The 27,733-nt window shown below is 43.5% G+C and overlaps 1 protein-coding gene across 1 annotated transcript in view; it reads left to right on the top strand.

Annotated features, from left to right (window-relative positions):
• EZH2 (enhancer of zeste 2 polycomb repressive complex 2 subunit) overlaps window positions 1-27,733 on the top strand; it is a gene marked incomplete in the record, with an annotated part of 2,261,448 nt that overhangs the window by 2,001,019 nt on the left and 232,696 nt on the right. Inside the window, 1 exon segment of the mRNA XM_044064800.1 lies at window positions 14,772-14,867. Coding sequence (XP_043920735.1) covers window positions 14,772-14,867 — 96 coding nt within the window.

Below are 27,733 nucleotides of genomic sequence, written 5' to 3'. Positions count from 1 at the left end.
TTTGGAGAGACCGATTCCTTTCGCGGATCTTCCCTCAGACCATATCGGATCAGGAACTTACTCAAGACTCTTGCTGCCGAAAAGAATAGGGGACCTGAGACCGGATGCCTACTACCACATCAAGATGGACAAGGCATCCAGGAGTCAAGTGGTGACAGTTCACCTGAGATGTCAGGGATTCCAGGTGTTTCCGTATCTGGACAACTGGCTTCTCACTGCCCCCACCAGGAATCTGCTCGTTCAAGCCAGGGAGACTACCATAGCAATGTGTCAACAATTAGGAATTACTTTAAACTGGACAGCATGTTGTTTTATAGGTGCAGAATTCAGATGCAGCCTTTCTGCCACAAGAGAGAATGAGTGCTGCAGTCTCAGATCCATGCACTGTTGCCCCTCAAAGTTCTCCAGGTTTTGGGCTCCATGGCCGCCACTATCATGCTGGTGCCTCTGGCCAGGTTACATATGCGGATTCTGCAATGGCTCCTTTCCTCCCAATGGTCATTTCAGAAACTTCCTCTTTGATACTTCTCACGAATGGTGCAAACAGGACATGAACACCTCCCAGATGGTTATCTTGGCAGAACAGTCCAAGGCACATGGCAAGATCATGAGGTACATCTGCACATCAGTGTTCGGGAGATGAGAGCGGTGTTTCTAGTGTTTGATGTATTCACTCGGACAACATGTCCGTAGTGTGTGGTACCTGAACAACCAAGGGGGAACTAAGTCTTATCCCTCTGCAGAGAGGTGGCAGGGGACGCACATTCCGGGAAAGTCCAATGTGGTAGCGGACAGGCTGAGCAGAGCTATTCTGATGTCTTACGAGTGGTCCCTGAACAAACAGAGTGGTGTTTCAAATTTTCAACAGGTGGGGTCAGCCTTGCTGCGATCTCTTTGCCAGTCCCCTCAATGCCAAATGCAGCGAGTACTTCACACTGATCTCCCACAGGAGTCACCCAGGGATGTTCTAGCACGATTGGCCCCCCGGTCTGGTCTACGCTTCCTCCATTGGGAAGCAGGATGATCTTATTGCTCCATACTGGCCTCAGTGGACGGTCTTGGACTCTGGACCCAGTGCCAGACCAGCTCCATCCACCCCTGCGAACTGTCAGGCTGACAGCCTGGCTACTCCATTTCTATCACTAGTTAGACGGCATTCTTTTTCACCGGAGGTGGTACACATCTTGTCTTAATCTCATAAGTCTTCTACCAGAAAAATTTATTCCAGCAAATGGAGGAGATTCTCCATTTGGGCTCAGGCCTAAGGTTTGGACCCCTTCACAGCCCCAATCCCATCGGTTTTAGATTTTACCACTAAAGTGCAATTGGCTGCAATCCATACATCTTACGGCTGGCCATAAACTCTGCAAGGCCTTGAAAGGCATTTTTTATTACTTCTCCTGTGTCGGAGCCTGTTATGCCATGGGACCTAAACCTTGTGCTACAAGCCATCACTTCACCACCCTTTGAACCAGCTGCCACCTGTGAACTGAAATTTTTATCTTGGAAAACGGCATTTCTAATAGCCATTACATCGGCCAGAAGAGTATCAGAACTTCAAGCTCTGTCCATTAAACCTCCGTATTTGACCTTTCATAAGGACAGAGTTTCACTGAGACTTGACCCATCCTTCATCCCAAAGGTGTCATCCACTGTTAATCTCCATCAATCTATCGAGTTACCAGTGTTCTTTCCAAATTTTTCCAATAAAGCAGAGTTCAGGTTCCATCAGTTGGATGTACACAAACAATTGAGGTTCTATTTACACAGGACTAAACAGGTTAAGAAGTCTGATCAACTGTTTGTGTCCTTTTCAGAGAACAGAGCAGGTTGTCCTGTTTCCAAGTGCACAATTTCTAAATGGAGTAAAGATTGTATTTCGGCAGAAGTTTACCTTTTCCCGTCAGAGCTCACTCTACCAGGGCAATGTCTACATCGATAGCTTTCCATTCCAGGCTTTCACTGGATGATATTTGTGCTACGGCCACCTGGGCCTCTACTCACACCTTTATCACGCATTACAAGCTGGACGTGGCTTCTAGGGGCCGGGCTTCCTTTGGTTCCACGGTTCTCAGGAGTATCTTTCAATGAGCCTCCCAGGATAGAGGTGCTGGGGACGCTGTCCCGTGAGTAAACAATGGAGGTGAGATAGGACCACATAACATCAGTTAGTTATGTACTCACCATAACAATCGATGTATGTGGTCCATCTCGCCTACATTCTTATGTACCCTCCCACCTGCCCCCCTTCCTAGAGGATTTGGAGGAATATTGGCTCTGTGAACCCTTCAAGGTCAGTTGCTTTTTCTTTCTTTGGCTGGAATCCTTTCCAGTGTTGGTCATGTATGGGTTATGATTGGTTTGGTTGCAAACAAGGTCTGGGGCTACTCGTGGTGCATCTTGGGATACCGGGTTAGCCCAACCAATTAGAGACTTCGTAAAGAATGTAGATGGACCACATACATCGATCGTTATGGTGAGTACATATCTAACTGTTATCAAATATTTTAAAACCTTTTAACTATGGCTGGTTTGTGTAGAGATAAGTTAAGCTCTAGAGTACATTGCATATTTATAGAGTTTATTGTACAAAGCCACTCTAATAAGGCTTGACTGAATAGTCACACCAACTGGATAATAATATTGCACAGTAATAATTGGACACTCTTTTAAGGGCCTTTGAGTAGCTGATAAATATTAGCTGGGTGGTGGCAGTAATTACTACCGTATAGTCTGGGTAAAAGGGGCACAGCTGGAGAACCTGTGCCAGCCTTCCCCAGAAGTCTGTGTGGTTGTGTAAACTCTTATCTCAAGTGTGTGTGTGTCAGCTACTTGGGCAGGGACACGAAGCACTGGTTGGACAGAGAGGGTGCTGGAGATTTTAGCTTGCCCAGCTAGGCTGGGATCTAGACCCTATAGCTGTGCCAGTGGGGAATTTTATTAGGGACCTGAGGAGCAAGGGAGCGACCAACCCCAGACTGACTGTGATCTCTGTGTGCTCTTAAGAGAAATTGCACTTCACTGTTATCCTTTACTCATATATGAGACGCCCTCTCTGGTGTTAGTGGTGAGGATTGAGGCTCCTTGATTGCTGGGACAGGGCACAGGCATCACATATTAATTGGTGGCAGTGGCTGGGATGTCCACCTCACATATTAATTGGTAGCAGTGGTTGGGATATCCACCTCACATATTAATGGTTTGGCAGCGGTGGGATATCCACATCACATATTAATTAGGTGGAAAATACTAATTGGCTTGTAGTGGTATGGGTAGAGTGAATCCTGTAGCTTGTGTACAGTGAGCTTTGAAGGTGTTTTGTTCTCTAAATCAGCCACGCAGTGAATACTCAGAGTTTAGATCATGATTGTTTTATTTCTTTTGTTAGCTTAGTTAGTCAGGGTGAGCAGGCAGCATGTCAGCAGAGGAGTATGGAAAGATGAAAAGGAGCCAGCTGGTGGAGATGTGCCAGGCTAGGGGACTGGTGCATGGAAACCGGACTAAGGCAGACCTGATTGCAGCCTTGGTTACAACTGCATCTGAAAACAGTAACTAGGAGGACAATCAGACTGGCAATGGAGATATTCCCTCGGAGAATGGACAGCTCAACCTTTCTGCAGTGGACTTAAAAATCCAGCTGGAGCTAAAGAGACTTGAGTTGGAGGCCAGGCATGTGGAATTAGAAGCAAATGAGAGACTGTGACATTTGCAGGCTAAGGAGAATGAGAAGCTGTTATGTCTGCAAGCTGAGGAACAAGAAAGACAGAGGCAATATGAGAAGGAGTTGCTGACTCTTCTCCAGAGTCATGGAGGTAATGGGGAAGGGAGTAACTGGACCCCAGAAGCACAAAAGGTCAGTAAATTTCTTCCCCAGTTTAAAGAGGGGGATAATTTTGATAGTTTCATTCATACCGTTTGAGAGGGTATGTAAATGGTATGAAGTTGACAAAGGGCTCTGGGTGCGGTTCCTGACCCCCTTACTCTGTGGTAAAGCTGTAACTGCATTAGCTAAAATGTCTGAAGTTGCATGTTTTGATTATACTGCTGTAAAGAAATGTCTTTTAGAACTGTTTAAGCTAATACCTGAAACGTATAGGAAAAAGTTTCGTGAGCATAGACACAAGGCAGATGAAAGTGTGTGTGAATATGTTGCTGAATTAAGCACTTATTTCCATAGGTGGGTGAGTGGATGTCAGGGCACCACTTTTAAAGGGCTGGCAGACCTTTTGGTGAGGGTACAAGCCTTTAACACTTTGCCTGAGGACATGAGGTTTAGCTGATGGACAATGTGCTACTTCAGATGAGTTGGGGAAGGAGGGAGACCTATACCTGGCAGGTAGGGCAGCCCTGCTCAAGAAGAGGACCTCCAGTACTGCTCATGGGTCTCAAGGAACCCATGGTGGGCAGCACAGACTGCCACAACAGAATCTGCCAGTAGCAGGGGAAGCCACTTGTCCAGATACACGTCCAGGAGCTAGGGTAAAATGTTGTGAATGCAACCAGTGGGGCCATGTGGCATACAGGTGTCCACGGAGGCAAAGTGGGGAATGAAAGGTGAGGGAGCCAATAAGTGGGAAAGACAAAATGCCAATAGTAGGTTGTCTTGAGACAACAGGGGTACTAAACTACCATCTTGCAGATGTCCCAAGAGGGAAGGATTTGGATGAGGCAGTACCATGTGCTTATGCAGTTAACACGTGGCCAGGCTAGGAGACAAGCATGTGGGTCTGGTAGCCTGGGGGAGACCCAGACAGACTGCATGCTTGCAGCCAGGACTGGTGAGGTGGTTACTTCAGGGAGTATGCTGTAGCAGTGAGACTGAGTGTGAGCCACATCTGCTTGTGGGTACTGATGTTCCCTTGGACAAGAGTGACTGCAAAGGTAGAGGTGAGTAGTAGTACCCAGGCTGACAGTGAGGCACCACTGTCAGAGGATGCCAGACTTCCTGTGGAAGGGGAGCTGGGAAGGGTTACAAGGAGAGAGTTGAGACAGGGTCAGCTCTAAGAGCCTACATTGCAAGACCTAAGGCAGGTAGCTAGGGAGGCACCTGATTCTCAAGGAAAGGGGGAATCTGCATACAAAGGGTTACTGTACAGAGAGTGGACCCCTAAGGGAGGGCTTGAAGGGGAGAGAGAGTACAGCAGTTGGTAGTGCCTAGAGCCTACCGTCTGGCGCTTCTAGCCATATCCCATGATATTCCCTTTGCAGGTCATATGGGCATAAAATATACAAAGAGATGTATATACAGAACTTCTGTTGGCCTGGAATTTCCAGAGATGTAACAGGGTACTGAAGGACCTCTGAGCAGTGCCAAAAGGGTAGGCAAGGCAGAAGACAAGGTGAGAGCTCCTTTGATGCCTTTGCCTGTGATTGAGGAGCCATTTCAGAGGGTAGCTATGGATATTGTGGGTCCTCTGAGTACCCCAAGTTCCACAGGGAAAAAGTATATCCTAGTGGTAGTGGATGATACTACACGATACCCTCAGGCAGTGTCTCTGCCCTTCATTGAGACAGAGAATGTGGCAAATGCTTTGTTAGAGATTTTCAGCAGGGTAGGTTTCCCAAAAGAAATGCTGACTGACAGAGGTGCCAATTTCATGTCAGACCTGCTGGCTTGTCTGTGGAAGTCCTGTGGGGTGAAGCACATGAAGACCACCCCCTACCATCCCCAGACTAATGGTCTTGTTGAGAGATTAAACTCTACAATCCAGTCCATGCTACGGGTATTTACAGATCATTTTAAGAGGGAGTGGGACAAATATTTGCCCCATCTGTTTGCTTACAGAGAGGTTCCCCAGGAATCCACAGGTTTTTCACCCTTTGAGTTGCTGTATGGGCATAGGGTGAGGGGACCTCTAGATTTAAAGATGAGTTGTTAGGTGAGTGTGAGTCTCACAAGGAGTCTGTTGTGGCTCACGTCCTAAACCTCAGGACAGTGCTCAGGGAACTCATGGGCTTGGCCCTGGAGAACCTGGCAGAAGCTCAATAACAGAAAAATATGTGGTATGATAGGAATGAGCGAGCTAGAGAGTATGCTGTGGGGCAGCAGGTAATGGTTCTCATTCCTGTCAGGCGCAACAAGCTGCAAGCAGCTTGACAGGGACCCTACAAGGTAGTAAGAAAGGTAAGTGATGTTAAGTACATGGTGGAACTGCTAGGCAGATGGCAGGGGCACAAATTGTACCATGTTAACAAGATGAAACCTTACCATGATAGGGAGGCCCTTGTGTTGAGCATTTGCAGTGGATTGCAGGAGGAGTCTGAGGGAGATCTGGGGACTGATCTCAGTGAGGCTTAAGCTGACACCTCTGTGGAAGGGGTAGCAATGTCCCAACAGCTATCTCCTACCCAGGTTCAAGAAATCCGAGCAGTGTTGCAGGAATTTGGGGACATGTTCACTGGGAAACCAGGGTGCACCCACCTAGTGCAGCACCAGGTGGATACAGGACCCCAAAGACCTATTAGGCAGGCCCCCTTATAGGGTGCCTGAGAAAGTCAAACAGACTCTGAGGGAGGAGGTACAGGAGATGTTGGAACTAGGGTGATTCAAGAGTCCAACAGTCCCTGGGACTCCCCAGTGGTGCTGGTGCCAACGAAGGATTGCAGCCCCAGGTTCTGTGTGGACTACAGGAAATTAAATAGTCACACCGAGACAGATGCTTACCCCATCCCTAGGACAGATGAGGCCCTAGAGCAGCTGGGTGGGACTAAGTATCTTACAACCATTGATCTTACCAAGGGTTACTGGCAGGTGCCCTTGACTCCCAGTGCTGGAGAGAAGTCAGCCTTTGTGACTCCTTTTGGCTTGTATGAGTTCACAAAGATGCCCTTTGGGATGAAGAATGCCCCACCGACTTTCCAGAGGCTGGTAGATAATATCCTAGAAGGAGCAGGAGGGTTTGCCCTTGCTAACCTGGTTGATATTGCCATCTACAGCCATTCCTGGCCAGAGCACCTTCACCATGTCAGGGAGGTGAGGGCAGGGTTGACCATTAATCCGAGCAAATGTCAGGTGGGTATGGCAGAGGTCTCCTACCTAGGACATAGAGTGGGGAGTGGTAAGATAAGGCTAGAACCTGCCAAAGTGGAAGCCATTCAGGCATGGCCTGCACCTGTTCCTAAAAAATAGGTGAGGGCATTTTTAAAGACAGCAGGGTACTACAGAAAGTTCGTCCCCAGTTATAGTACCATAGCTGCTCCCCTCACAGACCTGACAAGAAAGAACAGGCCAGATAAGGTAGTGTGGACCCCAGCATGTGAGCAGGCATTTTAGAAGCTTAAAGAAGCTTTGGGAGGACCCCCTGTGTTATCCAGTCCAGATTACAGCAAATAATTTGTTGGCAGGTGGATGCTTCAAACCATGGGGTGGGGGCTGTACTTAGCCAGATTCCTTCAGAGGGGGAAGAGCACCCAGTGGTTTATCTCGGTCGTAGGCTCCAAACCAGGGAGGAGTGCTATGCAGCTGTAGAAAGGGAATGTCTAGCCATAGTGTGGGCACTGCAAAAACTTCAGCCTTATCTGTATGGAAGAAAATTCACTGTTATGACAGATCACAACCCCCTAACATGGTTAAACAGAGCCAGCCAGCAAAATGCCAAGTTGCTAAGATGGAGCCTGGGGTTGCAAGCATATTATATGTCAGTGCAGCACCGCAGTGGGGTTAGCAATGCCAATGCAGATGGGCTCTCAAGACAGGGAATGGGGTGAGGTACACTCAAATAGACCTAACCCTCTCAAGCAGCGTTTCTCAAGGGTCACTTGAAAAACTAGATTGAGTTCTCCAGGGGGGGAAATGTGAAGACTGGTAGAGATGGGTGAAGGCTGCCAGTCTAGCCAGATATAATTGCACAGATCTTTCTATCATTTGTAAATATGAATGCTGAAGTTAAATCAATGTGGCAACATTGCCATCTGCTGTAAAGAAAGCTGTCAAGCATTTCTTGTTGGACCTTTGAAATTAAAATTATTTCATCACTGCCTTTGATGTTTTACAAGTCTGGTCCAGTCTGGCTAGATGAAGGCTTCCTGCCTGTTGTTTTAAGGCTAAAGTTAATGACCAGAATTTACATGTGGAATGTCCGTTATTGCTCTAAGTGTTAAAGAATGTAAATGCAGTTTGTCAGCCTGGGAACACCAGGAAGGTGTAAAAGATGATGTAATGTTTAGGAAACTGGAGTTTCAATTTAAAGAGTGAGAACCAGAGATTAAGCTTTTTTGTCTTGATATCCAACTTACAGCACTGCCTTATGCTCTTTTTATGTAAGTAGTATGTTAGAACTGTGTTTTCTCCTAGAAATAGCCAGGAATTATAAAGATTAGACTACGTGTTTTTCTGTGATGTCAGAACTGTACCACTGATGTATTTTAAGTATTTATGTGTGATCTCTGAACTCTGTAGTAGAAAGTATTGTCCTGTGGTTTTAATTATTTATTATTAAATATTTTAAAAGCTTTTAACTGTGGCTAGTTTGTGTAGAGATAAGTTAAGCTCTAGAGTACATTGCATATTTATAGAGTTTATTGTACAAAGCCACTCTAATAAGCCTTGACTGATTAGTCACAGTTACCAATTAGATAATAATATTGCACAGTAATAATTGGACACCCTTTTAAGGGCCTTTGAGTAGCTGATAAATATTAGCTGGGTGGTGGCAGTAATTACTACCTTATAGTCTGGGTAAAAGGGGCACAGCTGGAGAACCTGTGCCAGCCTTCCCCAGAAGTGTCTGTGTGGTTGTGTAAACTCTTATCTTAGTGTGTGTGTCAGCTACTTGGGCAGGGACACGAAGCATTGGTTGGACAGAGAAGGTGCTGGAGATTTTAGCTTGCCCATCTAGGCTGAGATCTGGACCCTATTGCTGTGCCAGTGGGGGAGTCTTATTAGGGACCTAGGGAGCAAGGGAGCGACCAGCCCCGGACTGACTGTGATCTCTGTGTGCTCTTAAGGGAAATTGCACTTTACTGTGAATTTGTTACCCTTTCCTCATATATGAGATGCCCTCTCTGGTGTTAGTGGTGAGGATTGAGGCTCCTTGATTGCTGGGCCAGGGCACAGGCAACACAGATGGAATTTTTCAAATCGAAATGTGCTCAATTGTTTGATGTTCATAAGAGGTACTATGAGCTTCTGCAGATGGAGTCTCCTAGGTCCTCTGCTGTTCCTCCTGTTCTTGCTGCCCTGCTTGCTGCTTTTTCCACTGCTTCTCGGTCTCCTGATTCCCCAATGCCTTGCTCCCAATTAACCTAATTTTATAAAGTGCCCGAGGGCTGCAAGTTTCTTAGTGTTCCTTTGCTGACTCTTCTGTAGTGTCAGTGGCTTCTGATAAGCCTTCCAAATTGTTGCTTTCAACTAGGTTTCTTCCCTCTGATAAGGATGGCAGATCCATGAAGAGGCTGGGTAAAAAGATGTATGCTTCTGCTACCCTGGCCTTTAGAGCTGTGAACTATCAGACACACATGACAGGGGTGTTTTGGCTGTTCTGTCTCAGGCCTGTCAAGCCATTTCAAATCTTCCTGATTCTGAAGGGATGTCCTCTGCTCTTGCCTTGCTAGGGATGTCCTGCGAAGTTGCTCGCCATTCCATTAAGTACAGCTGATGCTTCATCTAGGTCTGCTGCTTTTGTATCTGTTTTGAGGAGGTATTCCTGGCGACTTCAGCCTTTGCCTAATAATATCCAGGCTAAATTTATGGATGCCCCTCTGGATAATAAACATTTGTTTGGTGCTTTAGCTGCTGTGGAGCTGTTCAAGTCCCTGCAAGAAAAGGGTAAGGCCTTACAGGAGTGGAAACATATTTTTTGTTTCACCTGTTCCCAAGTTTCAGAAGAATTACCCTAACAAGCCTGACTTTATCCTTAGGCAGTCTTACCACCACCACCACCCCTCAAATGTAAAAAGGATTGTAGAAGGGCTAGGCTACCCAAACAACTCCTACTCAGAAGCCTCTTTTTCCTGACAAACCAGATGTTATCTGACTATCCTTGCCCTGTTCTGAGTCATATTCCTCTTTCTCAGCCCCTTCCCTTTTGGTTAAAGATCACTCAAGACTCCTGGGTTCTTTCCAACATTCACCAGGGTTATTACATGTTTTAGAAATTTTGGTCATTCCTCAGCCTCCTCAGGAGCAATCTTTTTTTTCTAGAGTTGCTTCAGGTCTTGTTGGCTTAAAGAACAATTCAAGAAGTTCCAACTCCTCAGAGGGGAAACAGATTTTATTCCAGAATGTTCTTGGTCACTAGGAATGAAGGCACTCATTCTGGATCTTTCTCAAACACCTTTTGAAGGCCCCTTTCTTTTGGATGCTATCCCTTCAAACCTTGTTTCCTCTGCTACTTCCTGATCTCAAGGATGCTTATCTACACATTCCTGTTCATCCCATTTTCAGTAAGGTTTTACATTTCTCTGTTTCCTGACATTTTCAGTTCTCTGAGTTTCCCTTTGGCCTCTCTGCTCTTGTGATTGCTTTCTACAAGTTAAAATGAATACAGGTCTTTCCGTACCTATATGGCCTGCTTATTCAGGCCTCCTCTCTGGAGATATTTGAGCATCTGTACTTGCTATTTCTCTCCTGCAGTGCCTGGGGTTTACTGTAAATTTCCAAAATTCATTCCTGATTCCTTCTGAGGATCATGTTTTTCTGGGATGCAGGCTCAGACTGTTCCAATGCTGGCATCCCTGCCTCCTCCCAAGGCTTTAGCACTAATTGCTTTCTTTCAGTCCCTTCTTCCTCTGTTTTCATTTACAGTCAAGAGTTTCTAAGGGCTTGGGGTTTCATAGCTTCCATCATTCCTATGCTGCCTGTAGCCAAAACTTCACATGAGAAAGGTTTACTAGTTTCTAAAGTCAGTTTGGCTTCAACATTCTTATCCTTTATATTTTCTAGTCCCTCTACTTCCATGCCTCAAGCTGTAACTTCAGTGGTGGGTTTATTTGTCCCTGACCTCATGGGTTCCTGTTCAGTCTCCAGTCCCCTCTCAGGAACTTTCCACAGATGCCTGTGATGGTGGCTGGGGATACCTCCTTCTGTCCTGTGAAAGTGCAGGGCCTTTGGTCTCTTTGACAAAGGAAAGACCACATCAGTGTCAGAGATGAGGAGTTTTGGCTCTTCTGGATTTTCATTCTGTCTTCCTTCCAGGGCCTCTCAAGATTCTCAGACAATACCACAGTGATGTGGTATGTCAACAAGCAAAAGGGGACAAGTTCTTATCTCCTATACATTTTATCCCTTCAGGTTTGGGATCTGACTGTCAAGTATCAGGTGACCTTTCAGGCAGTTTACATTCCCTTAGATCAGAACATAGTGGTAGATTCTTTGAGCAGGTCCATGATACAATCCCACGAGTAGATGCTTCACAGGGTTGCATTTCTGGACATTGTCCACCAGTGGGTTACTCATCAAGTAGATGTTTTTGCCTCGCCTCTGAACAGATAACTTCCTCAATTTTGTGCCAGAGTCACATGCCGTCTGGCCTAGAAGGTGGACGCCCTCTCTTTTTCTTGGAAGGAGATATTTCTTCATCTCTTCCCTCCCCTTCTCATTCCAGAAGTCCTGTTCAGGATAAAACAGGATGCTCCTAAATTCTTGCTGGTGACTCCCTTTTGGCCCAGACAGCATTGGTTCCCTCTTCTTCATCTAGCCAGGGGTAGTCATCACAAATTACCTCACAGGGTGGACCTACTTACACAAGATAAGGGATCTCTCATCCACGTCCACCTGTCCACTGTTTAAATTATATTGTGGATGATAGGGTTTTGATCCCCTCCAGACATGTTTTTTGAGGACGTATTTTGGGTCCTGAAGGAGGCTATGAAACTCACTACTAGGAAATCTTATTTATCCAAATGGAAGAGGTTTTCTGTTGGTGTATTTCTCTTAAACTGAATCTACTTGTGGATGTTCCTTTGTTTTCTCTCTTATTTGTGTGAATTGCTCAATGCTGGGTTGGCATATTCTTCTGTTAAGGCCCACCTATCAGCCATCTCTGCTTGTATGCTTTTGACTCCTCCTTTAGCCTCTAGATTTGAGGCAAAGCAGTTTCTTAAAGGCATTCTTCACATTAGGCCTCCTAGGAAGCCTGTCCCTCCTTTCTGGGACTTTAATATTGTTTTAGAAAAATTGACTCAGGCTCCTTTTGAGCTTGTTGCTTCAGCTTCCTTACAGCATTGTTCCTGGAAGACTGTTCTTCTTTTGGCCCTTACTTCTGCCAGACAGGTGCAAGCCCTTATGGCTGTTCCTTTTTTAGTTTTCCATAAGGGCAGGGTGTCCCTTTGTACTAATCCTTGTATACCCAAGGTAGTGAATGACTTGTCTCTTAATCAGTCTATTCATTTGCACTCTTTTTTTTCCCTTTTCCACAGTCTGCTAGTGAGAAGGTTTTGCATACCTTGCAATTGCATCAATAACTCTGATATTTACATAAGACTAAAGCTTTCCGTAAGTCTGAACAGCTTTTTGTTTCTTTTTATCCTAGGTCTTTAGGTTTGGTTTGGCTGTTTCCAAGCAAACCATTTCTAGGATATCTAAAGCCTTTTCATTTTTCTGTTCTTTCATGGGAAGAGCCTTCCTTCTGTTATGGCTCATTCTACTAGAGTTCTTCTGGTGCATTTTTCAAGGGTTTGGATAGTAATTCTATTCTTGAGGCAGCTTCCTGGACTTCTGTGCATACATTTACCAAGCATTATAGGTTGGATGTGATTTCTAGGGCCAGAGCTGGCTTTGCCAGAGCCATTCTCCATGGCTTCCTAGAGGGCTCTGCTGGCCCTTCCTCCTCCCTATCTTCTTCCTGAGCTATTGTACTCTTCCTATTGTAAAGAATATTGCAACAATGATATGGAAGGACCATAGTACAGTTGTATAAAATCTTATTATAACAATATATATGTCCTTTGTTTCACTTTTGCAGTATGCACTCCCTCCTTCCTCCCCCTGGTCCTTTTTCCTGCTGGATGTGCTTGTTACATACTGGTATACTTGGACTGTTTACTGGGGCTTTTCAGTTCTGAGGATGGTACGTCCTGACATTACCTTTATGCCCTACGTCATGCACAGGGAGCATACATGACGTACAACATACCCATTACAACCTAAAGGCCTCTGTGTACTGACCAGATGTTGGGCTGCCCTTGGCAAATGATCCCTATTGTAAAGAATACTGCAACAGTGAAGAGTATGTCTACTGTTATGGTGAGATTTTACACAACTATTCTTTCTGCAGGAAACCAGGTTTCTAATGAGTGAGTGTTTTGAGAGGGTACCAGAGATATGATAAGAGGAGGGGTAAGGACTTTAGTGACGTTTAACTGTGCTGCACTTGGCATTTAGCTTGAGTTCATGGCTGACGTGGAGAAGGTGGGTTTTGGAGAAACTGATGAGTGAACCTAATTTGCAGTCAAGAGTCTGTCAGTGGAAGACTATGAAGATTAGTTACTGCCTTTGAGGATAATGTACAAGAATCCTATGGACTATCTCAGAGTCCTTAACAATTTGGTCACTGTACTGGCAGAACCCCCTTGTGAAGGTTTTAAAGATGTCCCTGACTAGTGCTGAAGTGCTGACTGGTGGACATGGTGTGGTAACCGTATACAATGAGAAGGGGGAGGAGCAGGACATTTTCAGGGAACTACAGTTCTGTTAACAGCAATGGCTGGGAGGGTTATGGAGGGAATCCTGAGGGGAAGGCTGGTAGCCTTTCTTGGTGACTGTAATCTCCATTGACTACCATAGATTCCCATGAATGACCTGTCGGTGAAACCTGATCTACATTTATGACCAAGATGGAGGAGAACTTTGACAGTGGTGTACTAGTATGGTCTACATGGACTTAAGGCTTTTGACTGTGTCACACAGAAAGCTGAGAGACTAGCTGGAGTGACTGAGGCTAGGACCAGGACTGAGGAACTGATTTTCTGCACTGTTGTCTGACAGGAGACACAGGGTGGAAGTGAAAGGAATAATTTGTTAGGAGTTAAAAATTGGGCTGGTGGTATTTGATGAGGGTTCTATGTTCCTTACAGTTCAGTTTTTGACTAAGGGAGTATAGAAACAAAATCTGCTTCTTTGACACAAGGATAAGTGCAATAGTGATGGTTATGGAGAGGAGTCTAAGGAAGGATTGGATTGGCTGATAGGGCAGGAAGATGGCAGTTGAGATCATTGCAAATAATTCATTGTAAGCACTAAACTTGGGCCAAAATAGCTCTTTAAAGTGTCAGCATGAGGGAGTGGAATTGATGGCAGCAGAGCAAGAAAAGTATTTTGAGCTGGTAAATCAAACCTGGACTGGACTACCAGGAGCAGTGCGAGATGGCAGTGGCAGCAGTAAACAATGTTGGGGTTTATTTACTTGAGATAGACTGAAGAAACAGAAATAGTACATTCACTCTACAGTACCTCAAGTCAGACCACATAAATAAGGGGTGCAGTTAAGAAAGGGGGAAAAAGCTCATAAAACTTGCAGGTTTATAAATTGTCATTTTCAGTTAGTATGTTTTCTGGATGGTGAATTCTTGTTTTAGTTGGGTCAAAACTGTGAGGTGTTTCGGACATGGGCCAACCTCCACCCCTGGCATAAGGACGTAATTTGCAGGACACAGGTCTCCCAGATGTGAGCTCAAATGCCACTTGAAAAAGGGAATACACAGTGCAATTGTGCTCTCACCCACTGCAGAGGGTTTATTCAAATATCAGATGCAAGTATTGAGATACTGTAGCTATGCAATTTACAAGATCATAATTGCCTTTTTTTTTTTTTTTTTTTTTTTTATATAAATAGCATTTGCTGCTGGCACCTTCTGACGTTGCAGGCTGGGGAATCTTCATTAAAGATCCTGTACAGAAGAACGAGTTTATCTCTGAATACTGTGGTGAGGTTGGTAAAAATGTTAAGTGCTGATGTATATTAAGAATCATAAAATGGACCATTTTTAAATGTAGACCTCGATCTTATGTTTTCATATTTTAAAATATTGTATGGGGACATTTTAAAGTAGCATTTTAGGACATAATTGCTGCAATGTACATGATCACATACAGTGCTGTTTTCCAACAGAAGCAAATCACTCACCATTTTTTATATTATAACACATGCAAGACTATCTTTATTTCTTTACTAGGACAGTTTAAGTAGTTTATTTCTACAGTCATTTTGTTACAGCTTTGCAGGTTCAATGCCTGTATAGTAAAGGTAGTCCAGTACCAATCTGAGGGAAAAGGTCAGTCTAGAGAGATTAGTGGTTGTATTCATTGGACATGAGATACAGATTTGTAAAGGTGTTAACTGCATGTTTCTAATGGACTGTTGCAAATTGACACACTTTTTGATTACATCCATAAGTTTTTAAAATGGTAAATGAACACACCAACATCTTAAAATAAACTTTTCCATGCCTTGTGTAAAAGAAAACAGGATGTACGAAGACCCTATATTTGGACTACATATTCAGTTTTATTGACTTCCAAATAGTAAGGATGCAGTCATGAAAGATGGGGTGTGAAGTATGGCAGCAAAAATGGGGTAGGTCTTCACTGGCAGCAGTTTAAAGGGATAATGGAAAACTAGGGTTTTTTGTCTTGAGGAAAGAAGGCATATTACAATTAAAGTATTCTTTGTGTGGATCACCTTTACAGTGTAATTCAGTGCATAGTTGGAATTAGCTACAAGCAGTGTCTGCACAGCCAGCCCAACTCCCAGAACTCTGGATTTTCCAGCATGGGCTGACTGCTTCCCAGCTCTTGGGTGCTGGCCTGTATTTTGAATAAAAGGGGTAGTCAACTCATGCTACCATCATTTTTTCTTTGCCAAGATGTGCTGTGTTTCTTCTATATAAACTTTGTGGTTGTGTGGTCTTCCTCTAGCCACAGAGCTCTAAAGAAAAATTTCTAGTAAGTTCAGTAACCCATTGAGGTGTCTTGATTCTCTCAATTTGATTTTATTGAGTTGTATTTTTACTAATGAATGACTTTCCATTGGGCATTCTTCTCACAGGCCTGATAGGTATTTGTTGTTGTGGGTGTCAGATCCCATACATGTTTCTACAGGGAGGAGCATAAAATTCAGGGTTCAGAGATGAGTCATTAAATGAGTAGCACACGTTGAATGAGATTGGGAAAGAGATTTGTGAGGTGTTCAGGATGGGAGTCAGCTGTGGGCTCCAGGAACTTTGGAATGACAGAAGATATAAAGCCTGCAAGCAAATAGGGGAGCTTAAGTATAGTATGGGAGTTATAGATGTTAGTTGTTTGGCTAGTCATTCACAAAAGGATATAGTGGGACTGAAAAGGAGGTAATTGGAGGTCTGCAGACCGGCTATGGTAGAAAAAGTTTGGGAAAGGTCAAGCCCATAGGCAAGGGTTATTATAGAAGATCTGGCAGATATGGTAGGGTGAAGAGAAAGTGGGAGATGCAGCTGTGAAAGAAGGGACAATGAAAAGGAAACCATGGTGGAAGTCTTTAAAGCAGTTGTGATGCAGTAAAGTGTAGTACAGCAGTTAATGGAAGAGTTGAAATTTATAAACCACCTGTAGGAGGATCCTAAGCAACTGATTCCTTCTGAGTTTGGGTACAGCCAGTGGATTCTGCAGTTAAAAACCCACAGAATTTAATAAGCTTGTATTATTACTACTCTCCAGTGAATGTACTGTAGGGGTATCCTTTTGAACAGTGTGAGAAAGGGTCCTCATAGGAGTGGCTGTTTGAGACAAGCCTGAGTTCAGTATTGAGAGTCAGCAGAAAGTCCCTTCAGCAGGAGGCTTACAGTGGAAAGGAAGTCCATTGGAAGAGGTGTTCAGTAAGAGTGAGTGGGAAGGAGAGACCACTGCAAATAAGCTGCTTGATTTTGAGTGACATGGATCGATAAAATAACATTGGAATTACCTGCAAGATCCTGGGACATTCTTTTGTACCATGTGCTGTGAATTCCAAAGTTTGAATCTGATGAAAGAAAACTCTTGTCTTTTGTATGTAAATTCACAAAAAGCTTATACAAGTCATACTGACATTATTCTCTTTATTGTACGTCTTTGAGCAGAATATGCTTTATCTTATAATACAAATTATGCTGGCTGCTTAAAATGTATATACTGTTTCAACCAGTGATCCATACTGCACAAAACCGATGAAAGTCACACATATATTAAGCAAAGTTCAAGAAAACCGTTAAATTGTATATTACACTGTATATCGGTGACAGCTGCAGAATGTAGTGACAAGTGGTAAGGCGGAGATGGAACCAGAGGGGGCCAGGCGAGAGCTAATACTAGGAAGTTAGCAGGAGGGAAGTGGGCATTGAGGGACTCAGCTAGATGGTAAAGGCTGTATCGGACAAAACAGTGGAGATGGCTTGTAGACACAGCACAGGGGTGACACCAGAATGAGGCAGCCAACATAGACAGGAAGAAGGAATGGGTGATGAAAGTGAAAGATAACCTGTAAGAGCACTGGGCAGGAAATGAGAGGAGAGCCAATGAAGGAACTTAGAATAGGATTTAGGTGATTGGAGACTCAATCTCAAAAAAGATTAAGGGTTTGGGCAGATAAAAAGGAGAGGCAAGACTTCACTTAAACCAGGTTCAGGGTTTATAATCTGTAAAGTACTGACCAAATTGGCTTTTTACTGTAACCAGAATGATCATGAATGGAAAGAGGTTACTTAATGACATTCTATGTGTAGAAAGCAACGATCTGTCAAAGGAGACATCAAGCAGAGCCAGGAAGATGACAGAAGGAGAGGAAGTAGCATTGCCTTGCCAGCCTAAGGGTCCCTCCCCTAGGCATCTAACCTTCTGCTCTTGTTGAGGGTCTCCTAACTCTTGGGGACAAGAAAACAACTGAGGTCATGATGGTGGATTCCAATTATACCCCAGTGTACTGATGTCAGGTTATGGCATCTGCTAGTTGTAGGAGAAGGGAAAATTCTTAATTAGTAGTCTGGCCTGCCAAGGGGTTCCACTGCGGGAAATCCCACACATCAGGCCTGCAACAGTGAGTACACTCGAACATCTATATTTATGCTAAGTGTACACAACTGTATTTTCCAGTTATGGTTAGACAGTCCAGGCTTTCATCTCAAGTCATTCACGTTTTGACTTTTGCACAGAAACCCTCTGTCGTGAAGGTTTGTAAGAATAAATGGAAGAGATTTTTAGTATGGGCTTCAAGTAGGAATATGAATACCTTTTCAGCCCTTCTGCCAACAATCTTGGATTTTGTGGCTTTTCTTTTCCACAGTGGAGTAGCTACCCTACAATCCAGGTTCAACTAGCAACCATTTCCAGTTTTCACATTGGGGGAATCGGTCTGCCATTGCTTCCCTTAGATTATCCAAGGCCTTCCTAAAGGGTACCTTTCTTCAACCTCCTCTTGGGGATCCTGTCTCCCTTATGATATTACCATTCTTCTACAGGCTTTAACCAGACCCCATTTTGAACCTGCAGCTACAGTTGACTTAAAATATCTGGCTTGAAACACCTCGTTTTTTGTAGCGATCACCTCTACTAGGAGGGTATCGGAATTACACGCCCTTTCCTGTAGACCTCCTCATTTGGTCTTCTTTAAGGTCATAGTTACTCTAAAAACAAATCCTTCCTTTCTCCCTTAGGTGACTTCTGACTCCTCACTTAATCAACCTTCCTGTTTTCTTCCCAAGATTTGCCAACAAGGAGAATGCACGCTAAACCTGCTGGATATATACTGTCAGTTTAGTTTTTATTTGCACCACGCTATCGAAGGTAGAAAGACTAATTGTTTTTTTCTCTAGTCAGACTAGGAAAGGAATGTCTAAAGTGACTTTCTCACTGGTTATTTGAATGTATTTCACATCTGTAAGGAGAAGAGATTATCCTTACCCAAACCACCTAAGGCTTGTTCGACTAGATCAGTGGCTATCTCCACTGCTGCCTTCTCCAGAATATCACTTGAAATTTGTGCTGCAGCTAGTGAAATGTCCAAACCTTCATACCTCATTATAAGCTGTATTCCAGGTCTAGAGCTTTCTTTGGTTTAGCTGTCCTCTAGAATACCCTTCTGTGAGACTTCCAAGGTTTATGGTAGCTAGGAACTGTCCCATCCATTGAGGAACAGAGAGAAGAAACAATATATATGAAAGTTATGCACTTACCATAATAAGTCTGTATCTGCTTTTGTCCTTAATCAACTTCCCTTCTACTCCCCCCCCCCCCATCTAGTTGTTTTTTCTTTGTTCATGACGTGACCACACTGATAGTTCCTATGACTTGGTCATGTTTACTTCAAGCTCTAGGTCATGAAAAAGTTTTTTTCTGTGAGTGTTCCTTTTTATTTTATTTATTTATTTATTTATTTGTATAACATACTTTTATTGTAAGGTATGAGACAACCTAATCTGAAATAACTGACTAGTTTCAGGAGGTTGTGGGGAAGTGGAGGAGCCTGAGCTTTGGATCCAAAGTCTGGAGAGTGACCTAAGTCTGATCTGATAACCCATCCATTGAGGGAAGGACTGAAGCAGACAACACAGATCTTGTCAGTATGTTAAGTGCATAACTTTTATTTGTGTGCCATGACAACTATGATAGAGGAAAATAGGAGCTAGTGGGTTCATTCTTATATTGTCCCCATACACTACAGGGGACTGGAGTAGAGACTAAACAACTGATGTTAAAGGGAAGAGAGTAAGACAAATGAATCCTGAATCTGTCAGGAGCAGTTTGAATATTCGGAGTTCCATGGTGGAGTGTAAGCATGGGATTGATGGAGGTCTTGGACTATGAGGTTAAGCCAACTTTTGCAGAATGTGCCAAGATGGTTAGAATTCTGGACATGGTCCTAAACAATGCAGTGCATTTCTTTTGATGTCTCTGTTAAGATGCCATTGCCTAGCATTGATTGTACTGCCATATGGTTTAGAGTGGGGAAGAGTAAGAATAAAAACAGAACCGTGTGTGATTTTTTTGAAGACTGGATTATGCTTTGTTGAGGTAAATGATCAAAGATAAGTTATAAGACTGGGAGCAAATTAAGAGAATAAAGTGGATGTTGGACTGGGTCACAGATTCTGTACTCAAGGTCTTGAACAAGAGTTTAAGGAAGAATCAGAAAACAGGAGGCCTATATGGTTGCACAGGAGTATGAGACCAGTGGTTTAATCAGAGTATAGGACTTGCAAATGGTAAAAAGAACAAGGAGGTAAGTAGGCAAACTGAAAGGTAACAAAGATGTTACGAGCGGCAAATATGGGAGTTCAGAAAAAGGATCAAGAAGTGAAGGAAAGTTTTTTTTTTTTTTTAGATGTATTGCAGAAAGAAGGAATGAGGGACAGAACTTACTTGGCTGAGCATAGATGGAGAGGAAATCCAAGAAAAAGGGAAAGAAACAGAGGTACTGAATAAATTCTTTACTTCAGTCTTCACAGACGAAAGCAAGAGGAGGGAGACCCACTGAAAAGGAGATATGGTAGAATGGGAAGAAGAGTGGAGAGACACCAGGAAAGAGGATATGGAGTGGGAACTTCTGCTGTTAGGGGGGATGAAGCACAGAGACCAGTTGGGCTTACCTCTTTGTCCTTGTAAAACTGGTCTGTGTGTTGGTAAGCTCCCTGATTGAGATAATTATCAGATCACTGGTTAATACAAGCTGCCATTTGATTGGAAGACAGTAAGTGTGGTTCCCTTGAGTGAGTGATGGAGGACAAAAAAATCTGGGCAGCTAATAGCCTGTCAGCTTAGCAGCAGTGGCAGGGAAAATTACGATGAGTCCTGAGGGAAGGTCATAGTACTTATAAATAACAGGTCTCCAGTACAACAACCAGTAAGGTGTCAGGGCTGGAAGGAACATGCATTCACTCATAATCCAGTTTTATGACTGGTTTATAAGTGAACTTATAGGAGAGAACCAGTAGGACATAGTTTGCCTAGATCTTGGCAAGGCCTTTGGCTCAGTCCCACACAAGTAACTGATAAGAAAACTGGACTAGAATGTTGCATGGGTAAATGGTAGGACACCGTGTTTTGTGGTTATCAGTACAATGTCCGGAATCAGGAAAGTGACTGTTGGGAGTGCCATGTGTGTATCCAGTACTCTTCACAATGTAGGTCTCAAATATACCTAAAGGAGTAGATAAGATTAGCCCCTTCACTGGTGACGCAAAAAAATAGGTACAGCAGTGGATGATGAAGTGAAGAGTTTGATAAAGCTAAAAACTGGGCAGAAAGGTGGTAGGTGAGGTTCAGTACAATTAAAAAAATTACAAAATACTGCACTTAAGTTGTGGTGTGATGTTTCAGCTGGGGAGTGTTCAGATGGCAACAGCACAGGAAAATGACCTTAGGATGTTGATCATACCTGGACTGGACCAGCAGGACTAGAATGGGAGGGTGGCAGGAATAGCAAATGGAATGCTGAAGTATTTCTCCAGAGTGATGGAATCCAGAAGCAAAGGAGCGATGCTTCTGCTTCACAGTTTCTCATGCATACAAAGGAAAAGAAAATAGTGATCAGAAAAAAACATTATGGTGGAAGTTGAAGGGCCGTGACCAGAGGCTAGAGAAGCTACAGTTCTCACCTGAAACATAGAGGTAGCATGATTCTGCTGCATGAGATCATGTCAGAGATGTGAAGAGTCATTCTTCACATGAATGGTGGAAAGAGAAGATAATGGCAGAAGCCTCAAGTTGCAGGGACTAACTACTCCCTGGATCCCTAAGTACTTTTTCACACAGGGAGTTGTAGACCCTTAGAATGTACTAGAGAAGTGGGTGGTCAAGAGAGGCAGAGAGAGAAGATCCACAGACACATTCAGAGGGGCATGGGACAGGTGAAAGAGAGTAAGGAGGAAGTGTTTGCTTTGTTCTTATACTGTGACACTGCCAGCCCAGCTATCTGGAATTTTGTAAATAATTCTGTCATTTGTGAATATTGATATGATTTATACAGAACTGTATGTTAAGTACTGAGCTTCGCGAACGTAACCACAGCATAACTTGCTGAAACGTAGAATATTAACTTACAAAACTTCAAGAAAATAAGTTGAAATTAATTGCTTTACAATGTGCTATAAAAGGTAGTTAATGCAGCAGGGAGATAGGCTGTCTAGAGCTAGAAGCTTTTCTGTTGTCCTGAAAGGAAAGTAATTTCTAGGTTTAAAATGTAAAGTGTTTTATTGCTTCCTAGCAGCAGCATATCTGAGAGAAATATATTTTTGACAGATGTTCGTTTCTGTTAGCCTGGAAACTGAAGGCAGGTGACAGAATGACGTCATCCAAGCTGACCCAGCAGTAATGTTTGATAGCAATTTAAGAACTCTCTGAGAGAGACTGTGTGCATTTTGTATCTTGACTTGGACCAATAAACATCCACTCATCATCATCATTTGCACTTGCCTTGCTCTGTAAGTAAGTTACTTAGGGCACTGGATATAGATAGGGATATAGTAAAGATTAGTTTAGGTGTTTTCTGTATTTATATGAGAGCGTCCCGCAATGTTGTTTTAAAATATTTCCTGTGATTCTGAACTCTGTAGTTACTATGTTGATAGAGTATTGTCTTGTTCCTTTATTTATTATTAAATATATTTAAACCTATACACCACAAACATTATTGGTTTGTGATTAAAGAAACATATTTATTTTGTACTACATCCTTGCCTTTTATATTTTATATTTAAACCTATCTTTGTGGCTGATATTTGTGAGACATATTTAAGCTCTTAGAGTACTTGCATATGTATTTGACACTGTACAGGCCACCAATACGTTGCCTTGCAAGTCTTGGCCACACTTACCATTTAGAGCATAGTAGCATTACACAGTAGGATTGGTCACCCTGTGTAAGGGCCTTCTTGTAGTTGATAAAAGGGGTGGGTAACAATGATAACTACCTTATAGTCTGGGCAGAAAGGGGGCTTGACTAGTAAACCTGACACAGCCTTCCCCAGGATTGTCTCAGTGTTTGTATATAAATCAAATCTCAGTGTGTGTGTGTGTCAGCTACTTGGTCAGGGACACAAAGCACTGGTTGGACAGAGTGAGTGCTTGGAGGTGTTGGTTTGACCCCTCAGTTGAGACCTTAACCCTATAGCTGTGCCAGTGGGGAGTTTTATTGGGGATCTGGAGAAAGAGGGAGAAACCAGCCTCAGACTGACTGATCTGTGTGTGCTCTTAAGGGAAATTGTACTTTACTGTGTGTGTACTTGTCATCTTCCCATTGTGTACATCCCTCCCTGTTGCTAGTGGTGAGGATTGAGGCTCCTTGATTACTGGGCCAGTGCAGGGGCATCACACATACTACAGTGTTCTGTACTGTAGTTGTTCTCCGTTGGGACATTTAGCCCAAATCCTACTCTCATTATTTCTTGAACTCTTTAACCATTGCAGGTCTTTGAGGTCAGTATAATGGATGATATGCCTCTGGACTGAGGAGCTCGTCATGGGTGTCATATGGTGTAAGGAGTGTGGTTTAGAAGGACTCCACATTAGTCACTTGGAGCTCAGAACTGATTTTGACAATGAAGGCCTTAGAGAAAGAGCTGCTAACTGGACCTTTCCTTATCTGTTAAAAGTTTCTTCACCCTCCAGTGTTATCTAGGTAAGCAAGGGGCCACAAGGCTACATCCCATGTAAAAGGAAATAGTGCATATCTTAAATTGGGCCATGTACAGGGACATCTCCTTTCAGCAGTTCATCCTCTTTGGAAGTAAATAGACATTGAAAACTAGGCCTGCAGCCCCATCCACCTCTTTTTATAACTCGAAATGCAGAGGCAGTGCCTGGTTAGGATTATCCAGAGTTGACACACTAAAGACATTGCTTGTTTTATTATTTAGGAGAATTCAGCCCTTCCCTTTTCTGTTTTGCACAGTAAAATAATGCATGGGTAGCAGTTAACACGTTCTCTCACAGCATTCGGATATTCATATACTTTCCTCCTGTTTATGCTGCACCTCATCACAAAGTTCGTATCACCTTATAATGGTTGGAATAGAATTGTTTTGGGCTGTTAGGACCTTGGCAGTACAGGAGACCTTCTTTTCGAACCAGGCACATCTTCCATGGCTGGGAGGATAGCTGGCTTCACAGTGGGGTCCAACTCCTGAAGTGCACGCCATTAGTCTGCTGGACATGCCAGCAAAAGTGAGGTCTCTATGGTGGTTGAGGTTCTTGGGTAGACTTCCTTTTTAGCAGGTTTATGCCTTCAGTAGAAGAGGTGTGCAGTTTGGGCAATGATACCTTCTAGTGTCTTGGCTGGTAAATGTACACATGATTCTGACCTATGAAAGGCATCTGTACAAGTTGTGTTAGTCCATTAACAAAATACATTTACTTTTGTTGTTTCTGTTCATTGTGACCTAATGGAGAGCAGAGTTATTGCCTGTCATTGTAATCAATTCTTAACTTAAGGGAGTGCTGCATTTCTGTCCTGTTAATGAAGGAACAATCTTTCCCCTAAACTGAATGTGAGTTTTCATGATAAATGGGCTTCTCCTACCATTTGAGCCTACTGTCTTTGTTTTGGAAAATGCTTTTACTCATGACCGTCACATCTGTGCTTCATATCTCATAGCTCCTGGCATTTATTTGTAGGGGAATTGTACACATTCTTTCACAAAGTTAGGGCGTCCTTCCGGACAAATTCCCATTTCTCAGTTTTGGGGGTTTTCCTGAACCAGTTCATTCATCTTCTAATTTTAACATCACCCCTTGGCCATACACATCTCTGAGGAAGGTAGGTGAGGATAAGATGATGTCCCAGCTGTAAATCTCCTTTGCACCAGTGAGGGAAGGGGCAGTAGTTACCAAGCAGGTACTTTTATACAAGAAAAGTGCCAAGTGTGTTTTTTCCCCTTCATTGATTTAGTTGCCCTTTGGTGTCTGCTGTTGTCAAGGTTAGAGGGCTTGCTTCAAGAATCTCTAACTTGCACATGTTTGTGCCATGGCTTTTTGTTCCTCAGTACACACCTTTATCCAGCATTATTGCCTTGGTTGTGACCCAAGAAGTTGAGCTGCATTTTGCAAGTCTGTTCTGTTTTGTGGGATGTAGCCCAGATATTGCCCCTCATCTGGAGTAGGCAATTCACGTGAGGTAGAGTCCTTCCCTGACCATCTTCAAATGCAATCTGGACCAATGGATTAGAGATCACAGATTCACTCCTGGGGTGGTGTCCATGTCCCTTATGGACAAAGGCAGTCTGTAAAACTAGTCAAAGCCCTGCTTGGTGACCTTTATCTTTCCCATATGGATAGAAAATTGGATAAAGTCTAGGTAAAACTGGATAGGCTGTGACAATAGCAGGTGCTGCCAGCCATGCCAGGAGAAGCAGGGCAGTGGATGTGTGACATGTGACCAGCACAGCTAGCTGGAATTTTCCAAATAATTATATTTCATTTGCATATCAAACTAATTTGTACAGATGCTTGTGCTGAAAATGCATTTGTGAGGTTTGCTTGCGTTAAAATGCATCACCATCGTGCCCTGCTGGAAAGAAGAGAAACGTGCATGCCTTAAAGATATCCCACAGTTTTGAGTGGAGCCACAGAAGCAATGTGTGTGCTAGAGAATAGTTGGTAGCTCTTGTAGGGAGAAGAAAAATATCTTGTGGTTTTATGACTTCCAGGAGATCTGAGCAAAGCTATTTCTGTGTGTATGGTAGCACGTAGGTGCTAAAATCTTGTCAGCTTCTAGTGTTGGTGAGTGTGGGAACAGTGTCAGATGACCAGATCTGATGTCACTGTGTAATCAACTCAGAAATAATATTTAGATATTAGTAGGAGACTCAGGAATAGATCGTAAAAGTAGCTAAATACTGTTTTTCTATAACTGAAAATTTCCATCGGTGTTATTTTTGATATTCCCTGTGACTGAAACTGTGGTGTTTGCTGTAAATAGATATTTCATATCTTGTTCTTTTATTTATTATTAAATATATTTAAACTTTTCATTTGGCTGGTCTTTTCAGAGCATGTTTATGCTTTGAGAGTATTTACATATTTATTTGGTGATAACTCTGGCCACTCCTGAAAGCCTGGCTCTTTGGTCAACATTACCATTTGTATTAATGGTAATTTCACTCTGTATAATTGGGTACCCCTGTAAGAGCCTTAAGGAAGCTGGCAAGGGGTTCTGGTGGCAGTGATGACTGCCTTATAGTCTGGGCAGAAAGGGGCACAGCAGGTGAATCTGTGCCAGCCTTTCCCAGGTGTGTATGTGTGCGCACGCGCAGATCAAATCTGTGTGTCAGCTACTTGGAGCAAGGAGACGAAGCGCTGGTTTCACAGAGAGGGTGTGGGAGGACTTGGCTTGGAACCCCAGCTAAGGACTCAACTGTAAGCTTGCCAGTGGGGAGAGTTATTGGGGGTCTGCACAGATACAGAAAGGAAACATCCCCCGGACTGACTGTTTCCTGGGTCCTCTTAAAGGAAATTGTGCTTGATGCAGAGAGGTCTGCATCTGGAAATACTGAGTGTATCCATTTGTATTCCAAGTACACTTCCCTCTCCAGTGTCATTGGTGAGGATTCAAGCTCCTTGTTTACTGGTCCAGCATGGGGCCAGCACATATTGGTGAACAGTGGTGTGGATATTGAATTTCTGTAGCCTCTAAGCAGTTGTCACTAAAGATATACTGTCAAGCAGCCACAAACTGAACATTCAGAGTTTCATATCACAGTAGTTTTATTTATTTATTTTTTTGTTAGTTTAATTTAGTCAGGGAGAGCGGGCAAAAATGTCAACAGAGGATAATGGCAAGCTGACAAAGAACTAGTTGGCCAAGATGTGCGAAGCCAAAGGACTGGTGTATGCCAACCTGACTAAAGAGGAAATGATTTCAACCTTAGTCACAGCTCAGACCAGCATCCAGGAGGATAACCAGTCTGGTGATGGAAATTTGCAGCCCTCAAAAACAGGGCTGTTCAACTTTTCATCAGAGGAATTAAAAATCCATCTGAAGTTAGAGACTTGAACTGAAGACCAAACATTTGGAATGAGAATCAGCAGACAGACTGTGGCATTTGGAGGCTAAAGAAAATGTGAAGCTGCAGCATTTGGAGGCCGAAGAAAAGGAGAAGCTGTGTCAACATAAGAGGGAGATGCTGACTCTTACTCAGTCTTGGAGGTAATGGGGAAGGGAATAATCGAACCCCAGAAGCAACAAAGCTCAGTAAAATTCTTTCACAGTTTACAGAGGGTGATCATTTTGATAGATTTATTCATACATTTGAGAGTATGTAAATATAATGTTGACCAAGGGCTCTGGTTATGGTTCCGAATCTCCTTACTCCATGGTAAAGCTGTAACTGTTGATGTTCTTCATCTCACATTGCTGCAGTCCTTACACTTGGGTAGTCCGCTGTCCTCGGTCGGCCCGAATATCAAAGTATTAGGCTGACGTCGGTCAAGGCGCTTAAGACTGACATCAGAACGTCAGGGTACAAATGCGCATGACCGACGTCATATCCTCAGTCTTTTTTGCCGCATGGTCCGATGCAGAAGCAGCGTTGCAAGTGCCGTTCGGCGTACTGAAATTTTGGTCGGAGTTTCAGACCGAGTCAAAGTTGGCTAAGTACCCGTTGGGAATATTTTAGTTTTTCTTGCCTCAGTGGTTTACGGATGTCAGAAAAAGTGAATAACTGTATTTCTTGTGGGAAACAGATACCGCATAGAGATTATCATACTTTGTGTATTCCTTGTTTGGGGCCTGAGCACGGCGTTGTTGGGTGTCGCTTTTGTGCTAGGTTCAATAAGCGCACTATTAGCGAAGGTTAGATT

The sequence above is a fragment of the Protopterus annectens genome, chromosome 3.part0 (assembly GCF_019279795.1).
Source record: "Protopterus annectens isolate FY-2018-M chromosome 3.part0, PAN1.0, whole genome shotgun sequence".
Classification (NCBI taxonomy): Eukaryota; Metazoa; Chordata; order Ceratodontiformes; family Protopteridae; genus Protopterus; species Protopterus annectens.
The sequence above is the reverse complement of the archived record's forward strand: the minus strand, read 5'-3'. Positions and strand labels throughout refer to the sequence as shown.